General features: G+C 35.7%; 1 protein-coding gene across 4 annotated transcripts; it reads left to right on the top strand.

Moving 5' to 3' along the window:
- The first annotated feature begins 269 nt into the window (after window positions 1-269).
- On the top strand, window positions 270-19,539 carry LOC122706589 (MAP3K12 binding inhibitory protein 1). 4 transcript variants are annotated; one of them, XR_006344418.1, is made up of 10 exons: window positions 270-535; window positions 4,194-4,313; window positions 6,059-6,283; window positions 6,373-6,469; window positions 8,820-8,885; window positions 9,113-9,265; window positions 11,764-11,861; window positions 15,011-15,128; window positions 16,966-17,004; window positions 19,003-19,044. XR_006344418.1 is itself a non-coding variant. In XM_043921882.1 (9 exons), exons 1-9 carry the CDS (start codon window positions 407-409, stop codon window positions 19,108-19,110), a joined length of 1,032 nt encoding a protein of 343 aa, XP_043777817.1. In that variant the 5' UTR covers window positions 308-406; the 3' UTR covers window positions 19,111-19,539. The 4 variants fall into 4 exon arrangements, 3 of the variants coding, with proteins under 3 accessions (XP_043777818.1, XP_043777817.1, XP_043777816.1); XM_043921882.1 differs by lacking the exon at window positions 15,011-15,128 and having other exon boundaries at window positions 308-535; window positions 19,006-19,539; XM_043921881.1 differs by lacking the exon at window positions 15,011-15,128 and having other exon boundaries at window positions 315-535; window positions 19,003-19,539.
- Window positions 19,540-20,922: the final 1,383 nt, after the last annotated feature.

The following is a 20,922-nucleotide window of genomic DNA, read 5'->3' as shown; positions in this document are numbered from 1 at the left end:
GCATCCCTGATACAGTCTTTCTCCAGATCACTCCACAGGGCTGTGTTAAAATTTTAACTTTTAATATGGGACTAAACCACTAACATTTAACTATAAGTTTTCTCTAGCAATACTTATAACTAACATGAGTCAAGGTAGACTTCACGAAGCTAACCCTCTTTGAATACCGATTCCAGTCTCCAGTGGAAATACTGTGGCCAGCCTCACGTAGGTTGCAATCATCCGCTCGCGGTCCTTAGCGGAACCTGATTGGCGCAGGTGCTTGTCAGTCACACAGTGGTCCTCAAAGCCTTGGTCTAAAAGAGACGCAGTGCTTTGACATCATCGCGGAGCGACAAAAGCGATCGAGGGAGGGGTGGGTTGTGAGCGCACTTTGGTGTTGGCGGGGGCAGCCTCAAAAAGTGTCATGGCTGCTGCCGCCGAGCTTAGTCGCCCGACCATCGGTGACAGGAGCCTGGAGCGGAGCTGCAGCCCCAGCCTCTCCCGAGACATAGTCTGTGAAGTCTTTCGCTCCTTGCAAAACCTGGCTGGACAAGTGAGTAATGTGCTGTGGGAGTAGGGGTCTGGGAACCAGCCTGCCCCTCCCCCCATCTTCCCTTGTATGGAGGCAGGGGGCACCGGAGGCCTGCAGGGTGTGGGACCCCGCTGGAGTCGCAGAGGCCGGGGGAGGAGCGTGGGCCGGGTAGCCTGTGGGCTGAATGAGGATGGCCGCGCGGGTTAGATCATGACCGGTGACAGGCTAGATTTGCAGCTCTTCTCACCAAGAGTGAATGAGGCTAGTGTAAGTGAAAACGCGGCTTGGTTAGAAACAGGCTTGGAGAGAACGGATACGGAAGAGCTTCTCTGATGGTTTGGGAGGCGCCTGGAGCCTCTGGATCGTTTTTTCTTCCAGTTCATTCATTGTAGAAATTGATAGGTTCCTAGGGCCTGAGATTTCTGGAAAAGCGCTCTCCGCCTCTTTAGGGTGATTTGCTCTTATGAGTCACTTGCCTTTGTTTACTTTTTTCCTTCTGGCCGTAGCTTGCATCTCTTCCCCTTTAAAAGGAGTAGGAAAAGAAGAAGAATTAATCTAAACTGTTCCTAGCGTTAAGTTGGCTGAGTTACTCTTGGTCGGTACAGCTTGTATCACAACTTGTTTAACTCGTAATTCAACTATTTATTAGTTTAACTGGCTGGTAAATAGCTTTTGCAGAAATGTCATAATAAAATGGAGCTTAAATAAAGGTACTCCTTACGCTGAAGGCACTGTTTCCTGATGTAAATGCAAAGCAAATTTTAAATGAGAAACAGCTTGAAAATACGTTTATCTGCTTTCAAAAAGAAATCTTTAAAAATAAAAATCTTGGACTTAGGCATTTGTGTTGAAGATAAGGTAACTTCCTTTATGAAAATAGAGCGTTTGATTTATGAAAATTATTTTTAAAAGCCTTGGGTAGATGGTGAATCAGTCTTTTAAAAGGTTATTTCAGTATTTTAAAAAATTTCAGTGTTTGTCCTGACTTACAAAGAGCATTGGTATTAGGTAAACATTCATTTTGGAGTAATGGGATGCTTATTAATAGAGAGTCAGCTAAAAGTTATAACTTTTAAACTCATTAGTTTGTCAAGGACTTAGAACTTTTATTTATTTATTTTTTAAGACTTAGGGTAATTATTTCAGTCTGAAGACTCAAGACCTGTAAATGGTTTAAAAGTTTGAGAACTTTCTGTGGCATGGACATTGGAACTTTTTTTAATATCAAGATGAAAAAAGTTGATACTCACCTATAGTTTACAAAAGTACCCCCCACACCACTGATGAGATACTTTTTAAAAACATTAATTTAAACCTATCTTTTGAAATAATTTGCATACTAAATTTTTAAAACTCATTTAAAATTTTTAAACATTCTGACATTCTGTAGGTAAAAATAGTGATATGGTTAAAATTTACTTATGTCACCTGTCAAAAATATTTAGAGTAAATATTTGGTTAGTTTTCATGACAGAGTAAAGGGACCATAAATAAGACTAAATAAGATTGTCAAAAAATAAGATTGTCTGATCAATTAAATGCTAGCCAATTAGGTGATACTCTTTATATCTTGAGATGTACTGTTAAAGATAATGAAAGCCAGAGTAGTATACTAATAAAATTGTTCCTGGTGGAAATAACTATTTCCTTTTGAAACAAGATTAAGGAATTTTTAAAAATCTATGTTGTAAAATGCCTAGTTCCTTCTACATAGTATCATTGTGTTATTAGCTCTCCTCAATAGGAAACATAAAATCAGATGTTAAAAAAATTTTTTTGTAGCCCAGACTTTGAATTTATTGAATACTGATTTTGCCTCTGGTTGCTGCGTTTTACCAAGCTGAAGAAATATTTATTGTTAACTTGGATTTTTGTATTAGTGTAATAAAGTTTTTACTGAAATGTGTATTTTAAATAGTCTGTATTAATGACAGACTAATACCTTTTTTGATTGAATGGTTTACAAGTTCTATAGGTAAAAATGCACAGAATTCATATATTACTAATATGGAATTTGTTGAATAATAGTTGGATGTGTTGGGGATAGTTTTAAAGTTAATTTGTGACATTGTTACGTGGTTTCTTCAAAGACCAAATATCTTGCACTTGAAAGCTTACATAATTCTGCTAAATTGAAATGAGAATATGATCCAGACATTCAATTTAATTTCTGTAAGTTATTTTCTCTAGAAAATTTTATGCTTTGCTTTGGTTGAAGATTTGCCTGCATTATCCCCAAACTGTATTCATAAATTTGTTATAATCAACTATAGATTGTTTCAGAACTGTAAAAGTATAGTAATGGGTTATTTCCATGCCTAAGTTGTTGTCTAAGGAAACCTTTATAAGCATTAAAAAATAGAAATTAAGATTAATATGGTTATCTTAATATAAAACCTAAGTTAAAATAACAAACTAATTTTTGCCAGTGCATCCTACACAAAACTTATTTCTCTACACTTGTCTAATACGGACTTTAAATATTTCTGGTCAAAGGGTCGGAAATTTCTGTCATACGGCATTCATTCGGATAGTGCCTTTTGGGGAACTTTGGATCTCTTTCGGTACAGTGATTCATTTTTTTGTTTTATTATAACCATAGTTCATAAGATCTTAACTAATAGAACACTTGTCCTTATTTTGTATAAAACACAAAAAACATGACTAATTTTAAATAAATGATTTCTGAAAAAATAAGAGTTAACTTGATCCTGCGATGCAGGATGTATGCCATAACACACGTGTCCCTAAAAATGTTTACAGTGATTCACTTTTATTCACTTGAAATACTAAAGATGGAGGCTTTCCCTCTGAAATGTTCACTCATCTTGATATTAATTTTATATTCAGGTTTGTGGTAGTTTTCTATGTATATTTTTATTGTAATAGGTCATACATAGCCAATTTATGAGAAATTTTCATATAATGAACTCTTATACTTTACTAGAAAATACTGTTTAGCAATGAGTCTGACCTTTCCATCTAGTCTCTGGCCATTTATTTCACTGTTGTGGAAAAGTATTTGTTTTTAAATTTCAGATTTCCACAGCTAAATAATAGTTTAAGTTTTATTTGAAGTAAACATGCTGCCATGTATCCACAGACTTTATAATATATATGAATATGAAAATGTATGAGTTGATTTTTAAATTTTTAAAAATAGGGTAAAATTGAAAACAATGAAAATGTGATTCGGAAGACATCAGAGGAATGATATATTTGTTACATATTTATGTGCATATTTAACAAAAAGAAACGCAGAAATTATGAAATCAGAATTTTCATCAATGTATCTCCCCCCTGTATTTAATGCTCTTAGCTAGAAACAGTAGGATTTTGAATAGGGCAAGCATTTGTTGGCCCCTATCCAAAAGTTTTTAGATACTGAATTATCAAAAAAGAAAGCCACATCTTTCCTGGATAGTTTTACCTGTGAGATGGTCCCATTACACAGACCCAAGAAAAGAATTAGAGAAGTCGTCTGCTTTTTTCTGAGAACTGGACCTTTCTTGCCTTTTTGGAGTGGTAACTAGGTAGACCACTTTTATGTATCATTAAAAACTTGAGAACTTTGAGCTAAATGGCATGTTATTCTATAGAAGTCTTATTTTTGTGACAATCCCATATGTACAGCTTAATCATGTAATTTTTGTGATATTGCTGGTTTGCCCCTTTGAAGCTTAACCTCAGAGATGATGTGGTGAAAATTACAATCGATTGGAACAAGCTCCAGAGCGTCTCGGCACTCCAGCCCGCTTTTCTATTTAGTGCACTTGAGCAACACGTTTTATATTTACAGGTAAATTTCTTGTTAAAAATGTTAACTCGATATTGAAACTAGAAATTAATTGTAGCCAAATTGTACACTGGAGTATCTGTAGGTTCTGTCTTAACACCTTATTAATACTGTTATTAATAAAAGGTTACTTCAGCCAGATTGGATCCAAATCTGTTAATTTCCATAGTGATCAGGACAGTTACAGGAATATAGCCGAATGGGCTGATGTGGGTGTGACGACTGAATGAATGCAATTCTATTCGATTCCAGACTTGCACTGAAAATTCAATACAGTTGCATCTATGGTGGGTTATAATTAAGCAATAAGACACGGCAGGTGTGTGTCATGCTATGATAATGATTCCATGCCTTGGGTGAGTTTGGAGGCTCATGGAGTGCTTTCAGTGGTTCAAGAAGTGGCATTATCCCAGCATGACACATCCTGGAGTGTCTATTGCAATTAAACAGTTTCAGCATAGTTTTTAAAAAGAAAGTAATTTCTGTGACATTAATGTCTCATATTAGTAAGTAGCCAGTCACTATTTTATCGTCTTAAGAGTTTGAAATAATTCATTCTTTATATTAAAAGCCAACACTGAATTGTTAATCTATAATAGTATTGCTGTTTTTTTTAATATTTCAGTTCAATAACCAAACACTATTATGACCTTGCTAGTTTCCAACTGAACATATTTGCAGTTATAATTGATACAAGGTTACAGTTTATCTCTAATCAAAGTATAAAATATGTCATAGAGGTTTGGATTGGTCAGTTTAGTGCCATTAAGATATCATAAGGATTCAGAAGAGTTTTTGGTATAGCAGACAACGGAAGCAAAATTATAGGTATGAAAAAATAATTGGAACTTTGACAAGTGTTGGCGTGTTTTGATTAGTGGAGTAGACAATTTTCAGCCCTCTATCAATTACTTTATGGGAAATTTTAACTGTTTCATGTTAAAAGTAATAGTTAACCATAGTTTTGAAGGGTGGAAGCAATGAGCTATAGGACTCAGTTGAGGCCTAATTTTATTTTGTGTGAGTGTGTTGGAGGGGATGGTAGTATAATTTACATGATAGAATAGAATTGTATTCCCCACTAGTATTGTAGGCATCTACCTCTTTCAGCTATGGCTCTTGGTAGTTTTTTTTCTTGTTCATTTTCTTTTCAAAAATTTAAATTCATGACCCAAGAAGATATCTTATCATATCAGGAAAAGCCTGAGTGTTCACTCAGCATAACACCTATATATTTCATGTCTATGCTCTCTCATTCACTTTGGCCAACTGCAGTTTCAAGTGGAGAAGCTCCAGTGATACAGTGCTAATGCAGGGCTTTGCTGAGTGAGAGCACTGGCTCTTGTGTTAAGGAGGAAAAATACTAAGCCTTAGTGTTCTGAGGAGGCATTTGAATGACATGTTAATTAAGTGGCATTGGTGCCAGAGGCTGAGGCTTTGATTTGGCACAAAATAAAAGATGAGTGACAGAATGATTCCCTCAAAGAAAATTTTAGATTTCCTCAGGTTTTCTTTCTCTTCTTTCCTTTTTTCTTTAAATAGATTTATAGCAAATGATATTGGTCACAATAATAGAGAACAGCAAAAACACTTACATGTGGTCAGATCTATGTATGATGCCAACCTTTTATATTTAGTTAATTGATACTGAATATTGCTTTTACTTAGCTGAAATTTATATAAATATGGTAAATGTGATTAATTTTGATCAGTTTGAACCTTAGCAGATGGAATTGTGTTTTTCTCAGCCTTTTTTAGCAAAACTTCAGCCTCTGATTAAAGAGGAGAATACAACTGTTGTTGAAGAAATAGGAAAAACAGAAACAGGGAACAAGAATGAAGTAAATGCCAACTTTCCCATTGGAGACCTGGAAGAGGAAGAAAAGCACAAAGACTGTGATTTAGGAGATGTGAAAAAGACACAGATCCATTTTGATTCAGAAGTAATTCAGATAAAGGCTGGAAAAGCAGAAGTAAGAAGTTGGGTTTTGGGGGGCCAGGGGAGTATTTTTTTAAAATTTTACTATGTTTGAACTAAGATGCAAATACTCATTGTTTGCAGATTGACAGACGGATATCTGCATTTATTGAAAGAAAGCAAGCTGAAATCAATGAAAACAACGTCAGGGAATTTTGCAATGTTATTGACTGTAATCAAGGTAACTACTAGAAGAAGTTCATTTTTTTTAGGATTTTAATGATCTTTCTTTTTTTAAAAAAATGGATAACATTAAGAACACAGTTTAATTATTTCACAGGTTTATTTCGAAACTAAGCAGAATTTTCTTCTGTTTAATAATAGAGTGTATTGCAAAATTGTTTTCATTTTGGTTATACAGAAATCAGATGCTACTGTAAAAAAGCCAATGTTTACCACAGGTGAAGAGATTGTTTTAAAGTTCCTTTAGGAAATGAAGATAACGTATGGATGACAGGGTTGCTCAGTCACACTAGTAATAAGGAGCTGAGCTATACAAATTTTAAGTCTAAAGGTACTTATGAAATTATGATATTAATACATGAAGTTAAACTTAGTAAAGTTAATACTCCTCAAGAGGGAGCAGTTTTCTCACTACTCCTTAGCTGTTTGAAAGGTTTTATGTCATGATAAAACCAATTTGTCATCAAGACTGTGGTATCTTATGCTTCTTCCATTTCTTTCATACCATGCATACATTTGCTGTTTTTCATCAGAATTTCCTTTCCTCTTCACATGATGCTATAGTGTATTTACAGATCTGCAGGTATGCTGCAGAATACAAAATTGCAAAGCACTGGCATAGATCATATTCAGGCATCATAGTAATAATCAGAACAAGTAGTTCTTAGAAAAAATTATGGAGAAGCGTTCCTAATTGGGATGAGGCATTTTCTTGTTGCCTCTAACATCTCTTGACTAATTATTGTGAATACTGAATTGTCAGATGAACCTAGAATTGACTCATACCACATTGGTGCACTGATTCTCTTCATAATGAAGTAATAACAGGCTCAAGGTGGGTCCTAAATTCAGCCTTTCCTATTATTAACATTATACATGCGTATCTCTAGATTTGATATATTTTACTGTTAGCTTTTCAGAACAGGTGCAGCAGTGGCAAAATCTCAGGTAGTGCAATCAAACTGCAAGCAACCCATGAGAAAGGGTTTGTTGAGGGAGCAAGCACATGTGTCACTAATGTTATTCCTCTGTTCTCCCTGCTAACTCTATTATTATAAACCACCAGGGGATAGAAATTGACAAGAATTGAAATGCTCAGCAGGATTCCTTGGCCCATTCAATCCCTTGCTGGCTTCCAAACAGTGCTGGGAAGAATTGCTGTGGAGAGTGACTAGCACTCATACATTCAATGTCTTCACACCATGCTGAATTTCTCTCTAATGGGTCAGTTAATCTATGTATTTGGAATATAGCTCTGGAATGGATGATAGCTTCTTTTTTTAAACCCTTAGCCCCGTGAAATGGTAGAAAGAGAATGGAGAGGTGATGGCCCTTTAAATATATTTCGAAGTTTCAAAAAGAAAAAGAAAATGACTCTTGTCTGGTATCAATATATAAAAGATAAGCAAATTTGGAATTTTATTCCCACAGTTTGTGTCAGCAGAACTATCTCAAGGAAATTTAGACTGGAAAAATTCAGATGTGTTGTAATGTGTTCCTTTCAGGACCTCTCGACCAAAATACATACAATAGGTTTTTTTTAAAGTCAGATTCCCTAGGGAAAAGAACTTTCTTTCAGTATCTCTTACCATCCATTTTTATTATAATCAAGGGGAATTTTATAGTAAATTTACTGCAGTACATGGTTTTACTTAACATCATTTTAAAAATTATTTTATGTTTATATATTAATATCATTCTAGCTTTCCCCCTAATTTATTTGTTGATATCTGACTTGAAAGAAATTATACTTTTCTGCTTAGGAAAAATTTGCAACAAATTTTCACATGGTATCCTTCTTAAAATTTCATTTTCTGAAAGGGATAGTCTAGAAAGATATAGCTAGCTTTTGTGTTTGGGGATTTTAAAAAAATGAGTATTGAAAATCTAGGCCAGTGTAAAAGTATGTGTTGTAGGTTTCAAGGTCTTTTTTTTGTGGTATTCTGAAATACAAAGTGTATTAAATGCATAATCTTTTATATTTGATGTTCCCTAATTAGGTCAGCAAGCAATGTCACAAATGCTGTATTTTTTATATTTCAGTAAAAATACTGAGCTTTGCTTATTTCTATGTTGAAATTGAATAATATCTCTTTAGATTAGACATTTTTAACTTTCTATAATATATAAAATTATTTTATCCAAAGACACAGATGGTCTTTCGGAATGTTGGTATTTGTTAAAAACTGAATGTTGAGGACTTTTCTGTATATAAATTGGACATTAGATAAGATTAGATGTTCTCTGATTATGAGTATGAGTAACATATGCATTATTGAAGGGTTATCAAAATGTACATTTGAAGTTAAGAATATACTTAAATTTATACTCATCTAAATTCTTTGTAGAAAATAGTTGTGCAAGAACTGATGCGATTTTTACTCCTTACCCTGGGTTTAAAAGTCATGTAAAAGGTAAGTATCCACCACATAGTTTCATCATTGACAGAAACTTATTCTTAATTATAAACAAAATGGAATAGAAATCACTTTCCTATCTAAATTTTATTTATTTAAAAAAATCTTGCCTTTCTTCCTACTTGGGTTTGTGGTATGAAAAGAACATACAAAATACTATTAGGGAGAGAGAATTTATAAGTTTTGAAATGTAAATTTAATAGACTCAAAGTTTTTGAACTTAGTTTCTAGAGTTGTGAATACATATGGACCACAGACTAGATCTGAAGGAATTCAAGGGTCGGGTCATAAACCTAACAGCATGCTCCGAGATTGTGGTAATCAGGCTGTAGAAGAACGACTACAGAACATCGAGGCTCACTTGCGATTGCAAACAGGTAAGCAGAGTGCTTGGCAGTGTCCTGTAGTGTACCTTTGCAAGTGGTTAAAGAAATTCCAATTCATTTATTCACCAAATTTTCATTGAGGGCTTGTCATATACAAAACATTGTTCTGATTAGTAGAAAAATGAAGAAAGCATAGTCCCTGCTCCTAAGGAATTTACAGTTCATGTGGTGTGTTCCTCTTCCTCCCCTTACACTTCCATCAATTTCATGACTTAACCATGACCATCTTTCTCATTCTTATCACACACTGTGCTAGGTACAAAGTATTAAAAGGTCTGATCCTAGTCCTTTAAGATTTTCCAGTGAAGACAAGCATATAAATAAAGACATGCCATTGGGGAAGTGACTAACATTTATTAAGTGCCAGTCACTCTGAAAGTATTATACATATATCAATTCACTTAACATTTGACTACCTTGTGAGGTGTTGGTGTTGTTACCCTTGTCAGATAAAGAAACTGAAGTTCTGGGAACTCAAGCAGCATGCCCAATGTAGTAAGTGGAAACTAGAAATCAAACCTAGAACTTAACTGGCTATAAAGCCTCAGTATCCTTCCCCATTTAGTCATCAGATCCTGTCAGTTCTATCTTATAAATATCATTATGCCCAGAGGCACAAAATATGGTTCAGGGAGTTTCTAAATCCAGTCTAGCTGGTGTATTTGTGGATGGAGGTAAAAGATAATGAGAATGAGTAAACCATTGAGGATGATAAGAGATTAGCATTCAAATTAATTCTCCCAGAACTAATTTAAACTGCAGCTGTATACTAGGATTGACTGGTTTATTAAATCTAATGGTATCAAGTAGCTAATTTTGAGAAGTACCTGTTGAATGCCTACTATACGCAAAGCACTGTTTTAGACAGGAGGGATACTGAGATGATGTAATCACAGTTCCTGGCCTCGAAGACTTCATAATCTATGGAAGAAAGATTAACAATGACAGGGGATGTTAAAGGGATTGTGAAGGAAGGATATGGTGGAGCTCAATGAGCCTCTTTGTGAAGAGATTCAGGCAGTGCTTTGTTGACCCAGTGAAGCTTGAACTGGTTCCTGAAAGGTACAGAGGTGCAGCAGAGGACATTCTAGGTAAAGGGAGCAGCAAGAGGAAAGTCAGATGAATAAGTTGTTCATTTTCCTTTAGTCAAGAGCAGGAAAAAACCAAGCTCCTAAAAATTAGAAGTTTTCAGAAAAAAACATATTTCTAGAGTTTTTGTATTTAACAAGTTGATACTTTGGATGTGAATATTCTTAATTGCATAATGATGATCTAATGTATTTATTCATTCAGTACGTATTGAGTACCTGTGCAGTTTGTGAACTGATGCTTCCTAGGTTTGTGCAGTGCACAGGCCGCACAGCCATACCCAATGAACAAAACAAAACATTTTGCCTTCTTAGAGTTTATATTGTTAGAGTGGAGAAACAGGCAATATACAAGCAAAATACATAGAATGTCAGTGGGCTACGAGAAAAATAAGGCAGGGGGTGCTGGGTAGGGGGAGGTGGTAGCTCTGGTATTTTTTAAAGAGCAGTCAGAGAAGGCCTTACTGATACAGTAACTGTTGCGCCAAGACCTGAAGTTGGCAAGAGCTAGCCTTGTGAATACAGAGGTAGAGAGAACCACAAGGGCTAAAGTTGTAAGAGTACTTGGCCTAGTTGAATAACAGAAAAAAGGGATCAAATAGCTGAAATGGTATGTGGGGACAATGTCCAAATTGTATAGGACTTTGTAAACTACTGTAAAGGTTTTGGTTTTTAATGTGAGTGAGGTGTGAATGTGTTGGAAGGTTTTGAGCAGAGAACTAACACTATCTGAATTACATTTTTAAAGGATCATTGGCAGCTGTGTTGTGAACAGACTTTAGGGATGCAAGGCAGAATCAACGAGACCAATTTGGAGGTTATGATAATCCAGGGAGAGGTGGTGCTGAGGGATGGAAGAACTTGGGATATAATCATAGCCTTGAAATCTCAGTAACCTTAATTTTACCAATCCCCTCCCTAAAAAGTTAGTTAAGAATTATGGTAAAGTTCCTTTTTATAAAAAGTTCTTCTGAGTTAAAGGAGAAAAAATGGCATGTAAGAAGTTTAAATTGAAGAAAATATGACATATCGCAACCACTGAATTGTCAGTTGTCACTATGCATTTTTCTCCTCCTAAGTGTCAGAGTCTGTCAGAGATACAAGTTGTTCTGTATGGGAACTATTAAATACCTTATCAAATGAACTTAACATAAAACAACATGCCTAGCAACATAGGAGGCATAAATGTGGCTTGGGGAGAAGGGTGGTACAATAATATATCCCATAGTGTATAATATGAAAATGTTTGCTAAAGATTTCATTTTATTTTATTCCTGTTAATTTATTTTCTTAAGTTTAAATAGTTCCCATTCTTCTGCTTAAGTGTCTTTGCATGATATTTTAAGGATAAAACTGTAAGAAGAATTCTCCAATAATATCTGTTACTTTTAATGTATTTAGGTGGTCCAGTGCCAAGAGACATTTATCAGAGAATCAAAAAACTTGAGGACAGAATCCTTGAATTGGAAGGAATCTCTCCTGAATATTTTCAATCTGTAGTAAGTGTCTTTGCGAAAAAATAAATGTTATTTTAGGATTCTTTATCATATAACAATTCACTCATAGATCTGCTGTGTGCAAAAACCTGTTTTAATAGTTCAGTGATGAATGAACATAGTTCTGAGTAAAGAATTACCTAGTTCTTTAAAGATTGAGATTTTTAATGTTGTATTATGGACATAATTTTTTTGAGGAGTTACATCATGGTACATTACCCAAACTCTCAAATTTAAGCCATTTTTTTGTGGCGTAATAAATGAGCTGGAATAGCCCTATTGCTCTGAACTTGCTGTCTTGTAAAACAGAGGCTTCTTCTGGGGTCTTACTCTCCATTATCCCTTCTGCCTCTCTAATCCCTCTCTCTGCAGACTTTCTGAAAGACTAGTCTTCATTTTTCTCCTTTTCCAAGAACATTAAAGAACAATCTGTGCTGATAAGTGTTTTTGTCATATTAGCATGTTTCAGACAACTGATCCTGGGCTCGTTGTGTTATTTTCCTCCGTCTTCTGGGGTGATTATACATAACACCTGCCTTTTCTGGGGCTTTGTGTGTGTTTTAAAGCAACGCCATAGTCAAAAGAACTAAAGTAAAAGTGTACTAAATTTTTAATGAAATTTACTAAAACTCCTATTTCTGAAATATTATGTAAAATAACTCAATTAGCATGGATCATTATAAGTCACTGGTGAAAACAGGGTTATTTTAGGAATAACAGTGATCTTTCCAAAGTTTCAAATTGGTATTAGAGTAAGGTACAAAAAAGGAATATTTCCAGATGAAGAAGGTAAGTCAGATAACCAAAGTGAGCAGTGAATCTTAAAGCTCCGTAATTTAGAGAGTTTTAGTGATTTACTTCCCTCCAATATAAAATGAAGCTGATTAAAGTACTGAGGGCTGAAGCAAGGATTAAAGAAGTAATATCAGTCAGGCACCTAGCACACTGTGTAGCGCAAGGTAAAACCTCAGTAAACATGAGCATTTATTTAATTTCAGAAACCATTTAGAGGTAGCTGTATAAACATGGGTAAGTCATACAACTCCTCTGGCCTTCTCCTCTAATTTGAGATTTGTTGGTGGTTCCACGTAATTGCAAAGGACTTTCCATCTTGAGGATTTTCCTTAGCCTCTTCCTAGGAAACTTTATATTGTATGCCTTTTGCTACAGTAACACACAATAAGTTTTTCCCATTCAAACTGCCTTCATTAAGAAATCCTTAGGCAGGTTATTTTTTCTAGTTCAGTTTCATATCTTGTTAATATAATTCTTGTTAACAATAGAACTCATCTTAAAAGAGAGTATTATAGTATTACATACCTTCAGTGGATCTTGGCCCTTCAATCTTTCTTTCTTCTCTCTGATTCAGATTTTAAAAGCTTAACATATCTCTTACTAAATTTAATTAACAAAAGAACAACCCCTTCAAATCATAATCTTATTTTGGGGGATTCTTGATACATAGGATAGAATGTTTGATTAAAGAGGTAGAAATTTAAGGTTTACATGCTGTGGAAATTTTTGAGCTGTGAATTTTGGGATGTGACTTGTGCAAATGGTAGAAGATTCATCTGATACTGTTCTATAAGATATGAAAAGGGAGAGACTAAAGAAGACAGTATTATCCTAGCTTAAATGTGAAATGCGGTCTTGAAACAAGGACATGACAGCGAGAATAGAAAAGATTAGTGCCATTGACAGAAGGAAAGAAAATTTGGCAAATATTGATAATTGATTGTATAGCAAGAATGAGTCCAGTCTTTGGTTGGAAAAATACTACTATCATTGGTAGAAATAAAATCTGGAGGAGGAGATATTTTTGGGAGGAAATGTGGACTTTGAGTCAGCAGGATATGCAGTTAGAAGTATCAGGTAAGCTTTTGAAGAGGTAGGTGGGACTTACACTTGATATAATCGGGAGAGACAATATAGACATGATAGATAGAATGGGTAAGAACAGTTGAGACTGTCAGAGGCCTGAGGTCTGAAACTAACTTCAGAGGCAGGAAGTGTTATAAATGTAAACAGGATTGGCCTGTATGTGTGGGGTTGTCACACTTGTAATAAAACTAGTGCTGTAAAAATTTTTTTTTCCAAATATATTAAACAACATATTTGATTAGAGGGGTCATTTCTGGATTAGTATTTGAAATGACATATCCAAGTTAATAGTGAGCTACAAGCACAAAACACTGAAATGTTTAAACAAACTGGTTTTGTCCTTAAGGCCTCTGAATATGTATGGCACAGACTCAAAGGCAAAGATTTTACACCCACCCTTCCATAACAGAGGAATGTCCCAGCTATAGGAGCTGCATTCCTTTCTCAGAATGGAACCAGCTCTAGAGCTGTCGTTGTGTGTGAGAGGAGAGTAATACACACCGGGCAGATGACATAGCACATTATTCACCACTCTTACTTTCCTCTTGCTGAGAGTACTCATAATGGCAATTGCATAATTCTACTTACATGTCTTTTCTGTAGACTCTTGAAGAATAGATTAGATATGTAGCACAGTCTTCTAGCTTCCAAAGGTAGGAAGTAAAGGAAAATTGAACCCATTAAATTTCCTAAAGATTGAACTTTCGTTAGAAATCAAATTTATGAAAAGTTTTTAAACGAAATGTATCTAATCCAGATTCACATGTAGGTAAAGCCTATACACAGTTGGATAGAGATTATTATGGGTAACCGTACAGCACAGCATATGAAAAGGGAAACAAACAAAAAAACAATATAAATTATATTTGGTTCCTAAAAAAAACTAGCTTATGTAAAGTTCTTTTCATTTATGAAACAGACATAAAACTCCAAAAAAGTTAATGTATATAAAGCAGGAATTATAACAAAGATTAGTACTTGTTTAAACTTTTAATGTGGTAGTTCTAAAGATTTTTACCCTTCACATTCAACATGGGAAAATTTGGATGTACTAATGTTTTAAAAATTTTGAGTGCATTGCTTAACAGACCATTTAAAAGATACAATCTTTATGAGTATTTCCAGAGAATGAATTACTGATTTTTAAATTATGACCCTGGAAAACAGTAAGTATAACATTCTTCATGAGTATATTTCCATAGCACTTTGTTCATTTGATAGCATTTATCACTTACATGTTTACGTGTCTGTTTTTCACACTATATTTTCAGCCTCTGAAGGGCAGGAACTGTCTTGTTCATCTTTGAACACAGAATGTAGTAGGCATTACATAAATGTGCAAATGAATGGATAGGACTTGGCCGATAGTTAACTATTGGATTTTTAAAGGTATGTTGACTTTGTTTGAAAGCACTGATTAGATGGAATCATAACTCTAGTCCGTAATGGTTAAGTCCTGCTTCTAAAGGGAAGCATGGGGAGAAGGGAGCACTGAGTTAATTTTTTTGAGAAAGAGAAACCTTGAATGGGTTTCTGTCTGGTGGCATTGTGAAAGCGTGAGTTTGGAGTCAAAGTTCAGAAGCATATCATTGCCCACGCCAGGGAGAAATGAAGGTCTGAAACAGGGCAGTGGGACTAGAAGGGACGAAACATTTAAGGCACTCCCCCTGTCACTCTTGACAATCTGTTACCCTTTACACCTGATTAGAAGTAAGGAAAGGGGTTGGTCATGAAAGAGGTCTCCTTACCACTAAGTTTCCTCAGAGCATGGGGTTCTTTTAAGTCACTGAACCACTGATGTCCTATTCTGATACTTCTCACTTTGGTTTCATGATACATTAATCTGATTGCTCAATGACATGGAAACTGGCCATATTTTGCAGATTAAGCTGTTAGGAAAACAAGGGGAAGTGTGTTTTCATCTGTGTGTAAAAAGCCACCTCTTGGGAAGGTCGGAGACTGAGTGGTGACCAAATGAAACATTAAGCCCTTACCTGCCCGTAGGCCCCACCACAGTACCCTGCTCAGTTTGACAAAGGAAGAAGCATGTTTATATAGGCACTTCCATATTTAATTATTCCAGCACTTACCGATTTCCCACTTACTAGAAACTACTGATAAGAGGCATACCTCAGTATTCTTTGAAAACAGCTTTAAATCTCCATGATTGCAGATGTTCACAAGAAAATTTTACCGCCTATGTTGACAGTTTCTTTGTCAGATATACTAATGTACTAATATAATTTGCCATTCAAGGCCTTGTGGGTATGTGAAACTAAGAACAAAGTCAAGCAATAATTTATTAGATCAGGGTTTAAAAAAATGCACAGCAGTATGTTGGTGAAAATGTTATTAGCTTCAAGTAAGAGAAATTTATACTCAAACTGACTTAACCAGTATGGAAATAATCTTATAACACGGGAAGTTCAACAGTAATGCAGTCTTCAGGGTAAATTGATTTATTGGGCTAAATCATGACTGTCAAAGAACTGAGCTCTTTCCCCTCTCAGCTCTACTTGGTGCTGACTTTTTCCCCTGGCAGATGGTAAGATAGCTACCGTGCTTTCTGGTGTCCTGTCCAGACGACAGCAGTGTCCGGAAGAACTGCCTCCTAGATGGCTTTCTCTTAGAAGTGAGGAAGTTTTTTCCAGCAGCTCTTCCCTAATGCCCAGCTGACCTCTCCTCAATTGCTGGCCAGAATTGGGCCCTTGCCTGTTGTGGTCACTGGTGACCAGTGGGGCTGAACCAGTAGTCTCCCGAGTCACATAGACAGTGCCCATTATAGTCGGTCAAGGGTGTGTATGACTGTTTTCATCCTGCTGCTGGCTATTCCACATTCTGTTTCCCTCTGACTGTTGCTGCTTCACCTGTTCATTATCCTGGGATAGGAATGTTCTAAGAAAGGAAACTAAGGAGAAGATCCACAGAGCTCCTCTTAGCACAATCACTAAGCCTCAGTAGAAGGCGGAAATTAACGGCGAATGTATAGTTGTGTATAGCCAGGGACAAGCATGTTGTTCTGACATTACCACTTATACTTTTAATACCATCTTTGGAGGGCAACTTCCAAAGTAGAAAAAAGCAGGTGTCAGTTACAGATAGTGCTCAGTGAGTTTGTGGGCTTTATTTCTGCCAGGGTTCTCCTTATTTTGTTCACTCTTCTATAAAGAAAAATTATTTAGATTTTCTAAGTATTGATTACTTTTTTTTTTTACTTTTAATCTAGAACTTTTCTGGAAAAAGAAGAAAAGTTCAACCACCTCAAGTAAGTCACTATATTTTTATTTTGGTTTCTGAAATAGTTTAGTTTTATACCCTTCTTATTAATAAAAGTTTCTACTATGGTTGCTTTTAGGTCCTATCCTGGGATTTAGGACTGGAAAAAAAAGGGCAACATAAATTAATGTGTTATTTTAAGGAATGATGCAGAAGGATCAAATAACTATTAAATCTATCCAGATGTTAACTGTAGAAGAAAGTATCAATTACAAAATGCTGAAAAAAAATAAATGTTCAATTTAAATCTCATCTGCTTTCCTTCTGCAGACACTGCTAATTAGCATCTAAGTCAAAAAAGGTGTCTGGCAAAGTTGACTTTAGTCTACCCCTGTTCACAGTACTACTGTATTAATTGAATCTTAAAAATTTTATGTTTATCCAATATTACCATTTCAATATTTAATAAATTATTTTTTACAGGTTACACTCCACTTAGTTATTATAAAATATTGGTTATATTCCATGTGTGGTGCAGTATATCAATGTAGCTTATTTCATACATAGAAGGCTGTACCTGAGGCTCCCACTCATATCTTGCACCTTCCCTCTCCCCACTGGTAGTTCGTTCTCTTTATAAGTCTGTTTCTTTTTTGTTATATTCACTAGTTTTATTTTCTTAGATTCCACATATAAGTGGTGTCATACAGCAGCTGTCTTTTTCTGTCTGACTTATTCCACTTAGCATAGTACCCTCCAGATCCATCTGTATTGTTGCAAATGGCAAAATTTCATTCCTTTATTGTGGCTTATTTTTGTATTTGTCGCAGATCTAGTGCAAAGGTCTGGAGGAGGCTAGAGCATGGGGCTTGTAGGAACTGAGGCGGCTGCTTTGCTCTCTGGGATTTGGACTTCCTCTGTGGCTCTTCTCTTGGTGCTCAGAGCTCAACTCTAAGCTGCAGTGTGGACATGCTGGGGCACTCATGTTGGGAGACAAACCACTGTGTTCCTGAGTGCTCTGATAGTGGCCACCTCCTTCCCACCCCGATCTACTCTTGGCACCCTTTTCTGTTTCTGCATAGCTGAACCAAGTCTTTTCCCAGTGTTTGGTTGGCCCAGATCTCGCAGGCTGTGGTATGAAGTGAACAAGGCTGCTGGTGTTCACCCCTTTAGATTGAGAGGTCTAGCAAGGCAGCATCTGCCAGTGCAAGGCTCTCTGCACCCTGATTATTGGGAAGCCAGCACAAGTGCTCCTCCCCATAGAGTCTAGGCTTCACCAGCCCTTCTGTCTGTCGCAGTGGATTTCCCAGCAGGCGTGGGGGCCTGCCGCCCCTGTGCAGGACCCCAGGACTGGAATTCCCAGATTATGGCTTAGCCTGCTTGCTCCCTCCCCAGTGCCAGCGTTCCTCCCTTGGAAACCTTCTCTTCTTTACATATCCATCCCAGGGGCACAAGTCCTGACCTGATGTTTGGTTTTTTTTGTCTTACCTGGTTTCGTAGAGATCTTTCTTGCAGCTTTGGTTGTATAATTCTGCCATTTCCAGTGAATTTTCTATGATAGTTGTTCCACATGTATATTTTGATTGTTTGCAGAGGTGAGCTCCATATCCTTCACAGTCTTGATCCCCTTCTATTTTTAATTGTAAAACTTTGAAATTTGAGTGTCAATTTTTTTTTTTTTTTAATTAACTGCAATCAACTACCTTGGGTATCAAAAGAGAATTCCCAGTTATTTTAAGCAATTAAACTAAAATGTATTTTTTTTTTTTTTACTATTGATTATGAGAATAGGCAGTTGACCCTTTCAAAGTATAAAAGGTTCAAGATAGCTTAGTCATTAGAAAATCCAAAGTAAGAAATACTTAAGCTTTGTTATTTTATGTCTTTAAATTACAGCATAGTGAACATATATGGTTCAATTTAAAAATTGTTCTCATGAGAAAAAAAGTTATTTACCATGTTTTTGGATATTTTCTGTATTTATAGTACATTTAGTACTTTACCTGCATCAAAAGTCTTACTCAGCAATTTGTGTTATTGTTTACAGCAGAACTACTCACTGGCTGAACTTGATGAGAAAATTAGTGCCCTCAAACAAGCTCTGCTCAGAAAATCAAGAGAAACAGAATCCATGGCGACACGTCACCTTCCATGAAAAACTCCCCTCATTGTTCTCATTGTCATTTTATTTTTTTAGATATGTGTGTGTAACTTACATGTCCATTTAATTAATTGCAATGTTTTTATTAATAGTAGACTTACCTCTGAAATCAAGGTTTATTTTCATGTGAGTCCACTTTGTAGCAAGCAATCTTTAAATATTCCAGTATACTTTAAGATAGTTAATGCGTTGAAAGTAGCATTGTTGGAATTTATTCCCTTCTGTTTTAAAGGAGGTATTTTGAAAATTGAAAACCTTAATTAGAAAGTACATCTTTGTGTGTATGTGTGTTTATCACAGAAAGGAAGATTTATTTTGACTAGTGATGTTTAAGACTTTATATTTTTAATGTTGATGTTAACCAGTTTTAGTTTAAAACAGTAATTTGTACATAATAGGCATTCAATAAAAGTTTGAAATGAATTTTTAAGTGCATGTATTCTTTTCCAAGTGTCAGTTTAATCTAAATAAATAGATCATACCTTTTAGTGGCTTCCCAGGTGGTGCAGTGGTAAAGAATCTGACAGTCAATGCAGGAGGCTCAAGAAAGGTGGGTTCCATCCCTGGGTTGGGAAGATCCCCTGGAGAAGGAAATGGCAACCCACTGCACTATTCTTGCCTAGAAAATCCCATGGACAGAGGAGCCTGGCGGGCTACAGTTCATGTGGTCTCAGAGAGTCAGACATAACTAAGCACAGCACACACACATACCTTTTATCCTCTTATTGACTATGTGACCTTAAGCAAGTTACTTCATCTCTCACTGGGCCTTAATTTCCTTATCTGTAAAGTGTTAGAATATATCCTACATTTGTAATGAACAATAGTTGAGAGATGCATGTACAGCTTTTGAACCTGTCTGGCATAAACGAAGTGCCTAGTAAATGTTATTACTGTTGACTAAAACTAAGTCTTTGGAAAGTAGTTAAGATGTTACAACTTACACAGTCCCTTTTCCTTGAGTGCCTTCCCTCTTCGGACTGCCCCAGTTTTATATTAGGCAGTACATATATTTCCATAGTTGCAAATTAAACATTTAAATGCCCACATACCTATGATCAATTAATCAATGACACAGGAGGCAAGAATATACAGTGGAGAAAAGCCAGTCTCTTCAAGTGAAACTGGAACATTTCCTCATAGAGTATACAAAAATAAAAATGGTTAAAAGGGCTAAATATAAGACATGAAACCATAAAACTCTGAGAACATAGGCAAAACAGTCTTTAACATAAGTCATAGCAATATTTTCTTGGATCAATCTCCCAACACAAGAGAAATAAAAGCAGAAACAAACAAATTGACCCTAATTAAACTTATAAGTTTTTGCATAGCAAAGAAAACCATCAACAAAAAGACAACATATGGAAAGGGAGAAGACATTTGCAAAATGATGTGACTGACAAGGGGTTAATACTCAAAATATCTAAACTGCTCATAGAACTCTTATCAAAATATCCAGTCAAAAAATGGGTAAGCAACTTGAACAGACATTTTTCTGAAGAAGGCAGATAGCCAACAGGTGCATGAAAAGATACTCAACATTGTTATTTCTTAACTAATTATTAGCGAAATGCAAATCAGAACCACAGTGCGATAACTCGCCTGTCGGAATGGCTGTCATTAAAAACACAAATACTGGAGAGGCTGTGGAGAAAAGAGAACCTTCATACACTGTTGTTTGGAATGTAAATTGGTGTGGTACTGTGGAGGTTCCTTAAAAAAACTAAAAATAGAACTACCATATGATCCTGTAACTCCTCTCCTGGGCATATATCCAGAGAAAACACACCAAAAAAGATACAC

The sequence above is a fragment of the Cervus elaphus genome, chromosome 13, assembly GCF_910594005.1.
Source record: "Cervus elaphus chromosome 13, mCerEla1.1, whole genome shotgun sequence".
Lineage (NCBI taxonomy): Eukaryota > Metazoa > Chordata > Mammalia > Artiodactyla > Cervidae > Cervus > Cervus elaphus.
The sequence above is the reverse complement of the archived record's forward strand: the minus strand, read 5'-3'. Positions and strand labels throughout refer to the sequence as shown.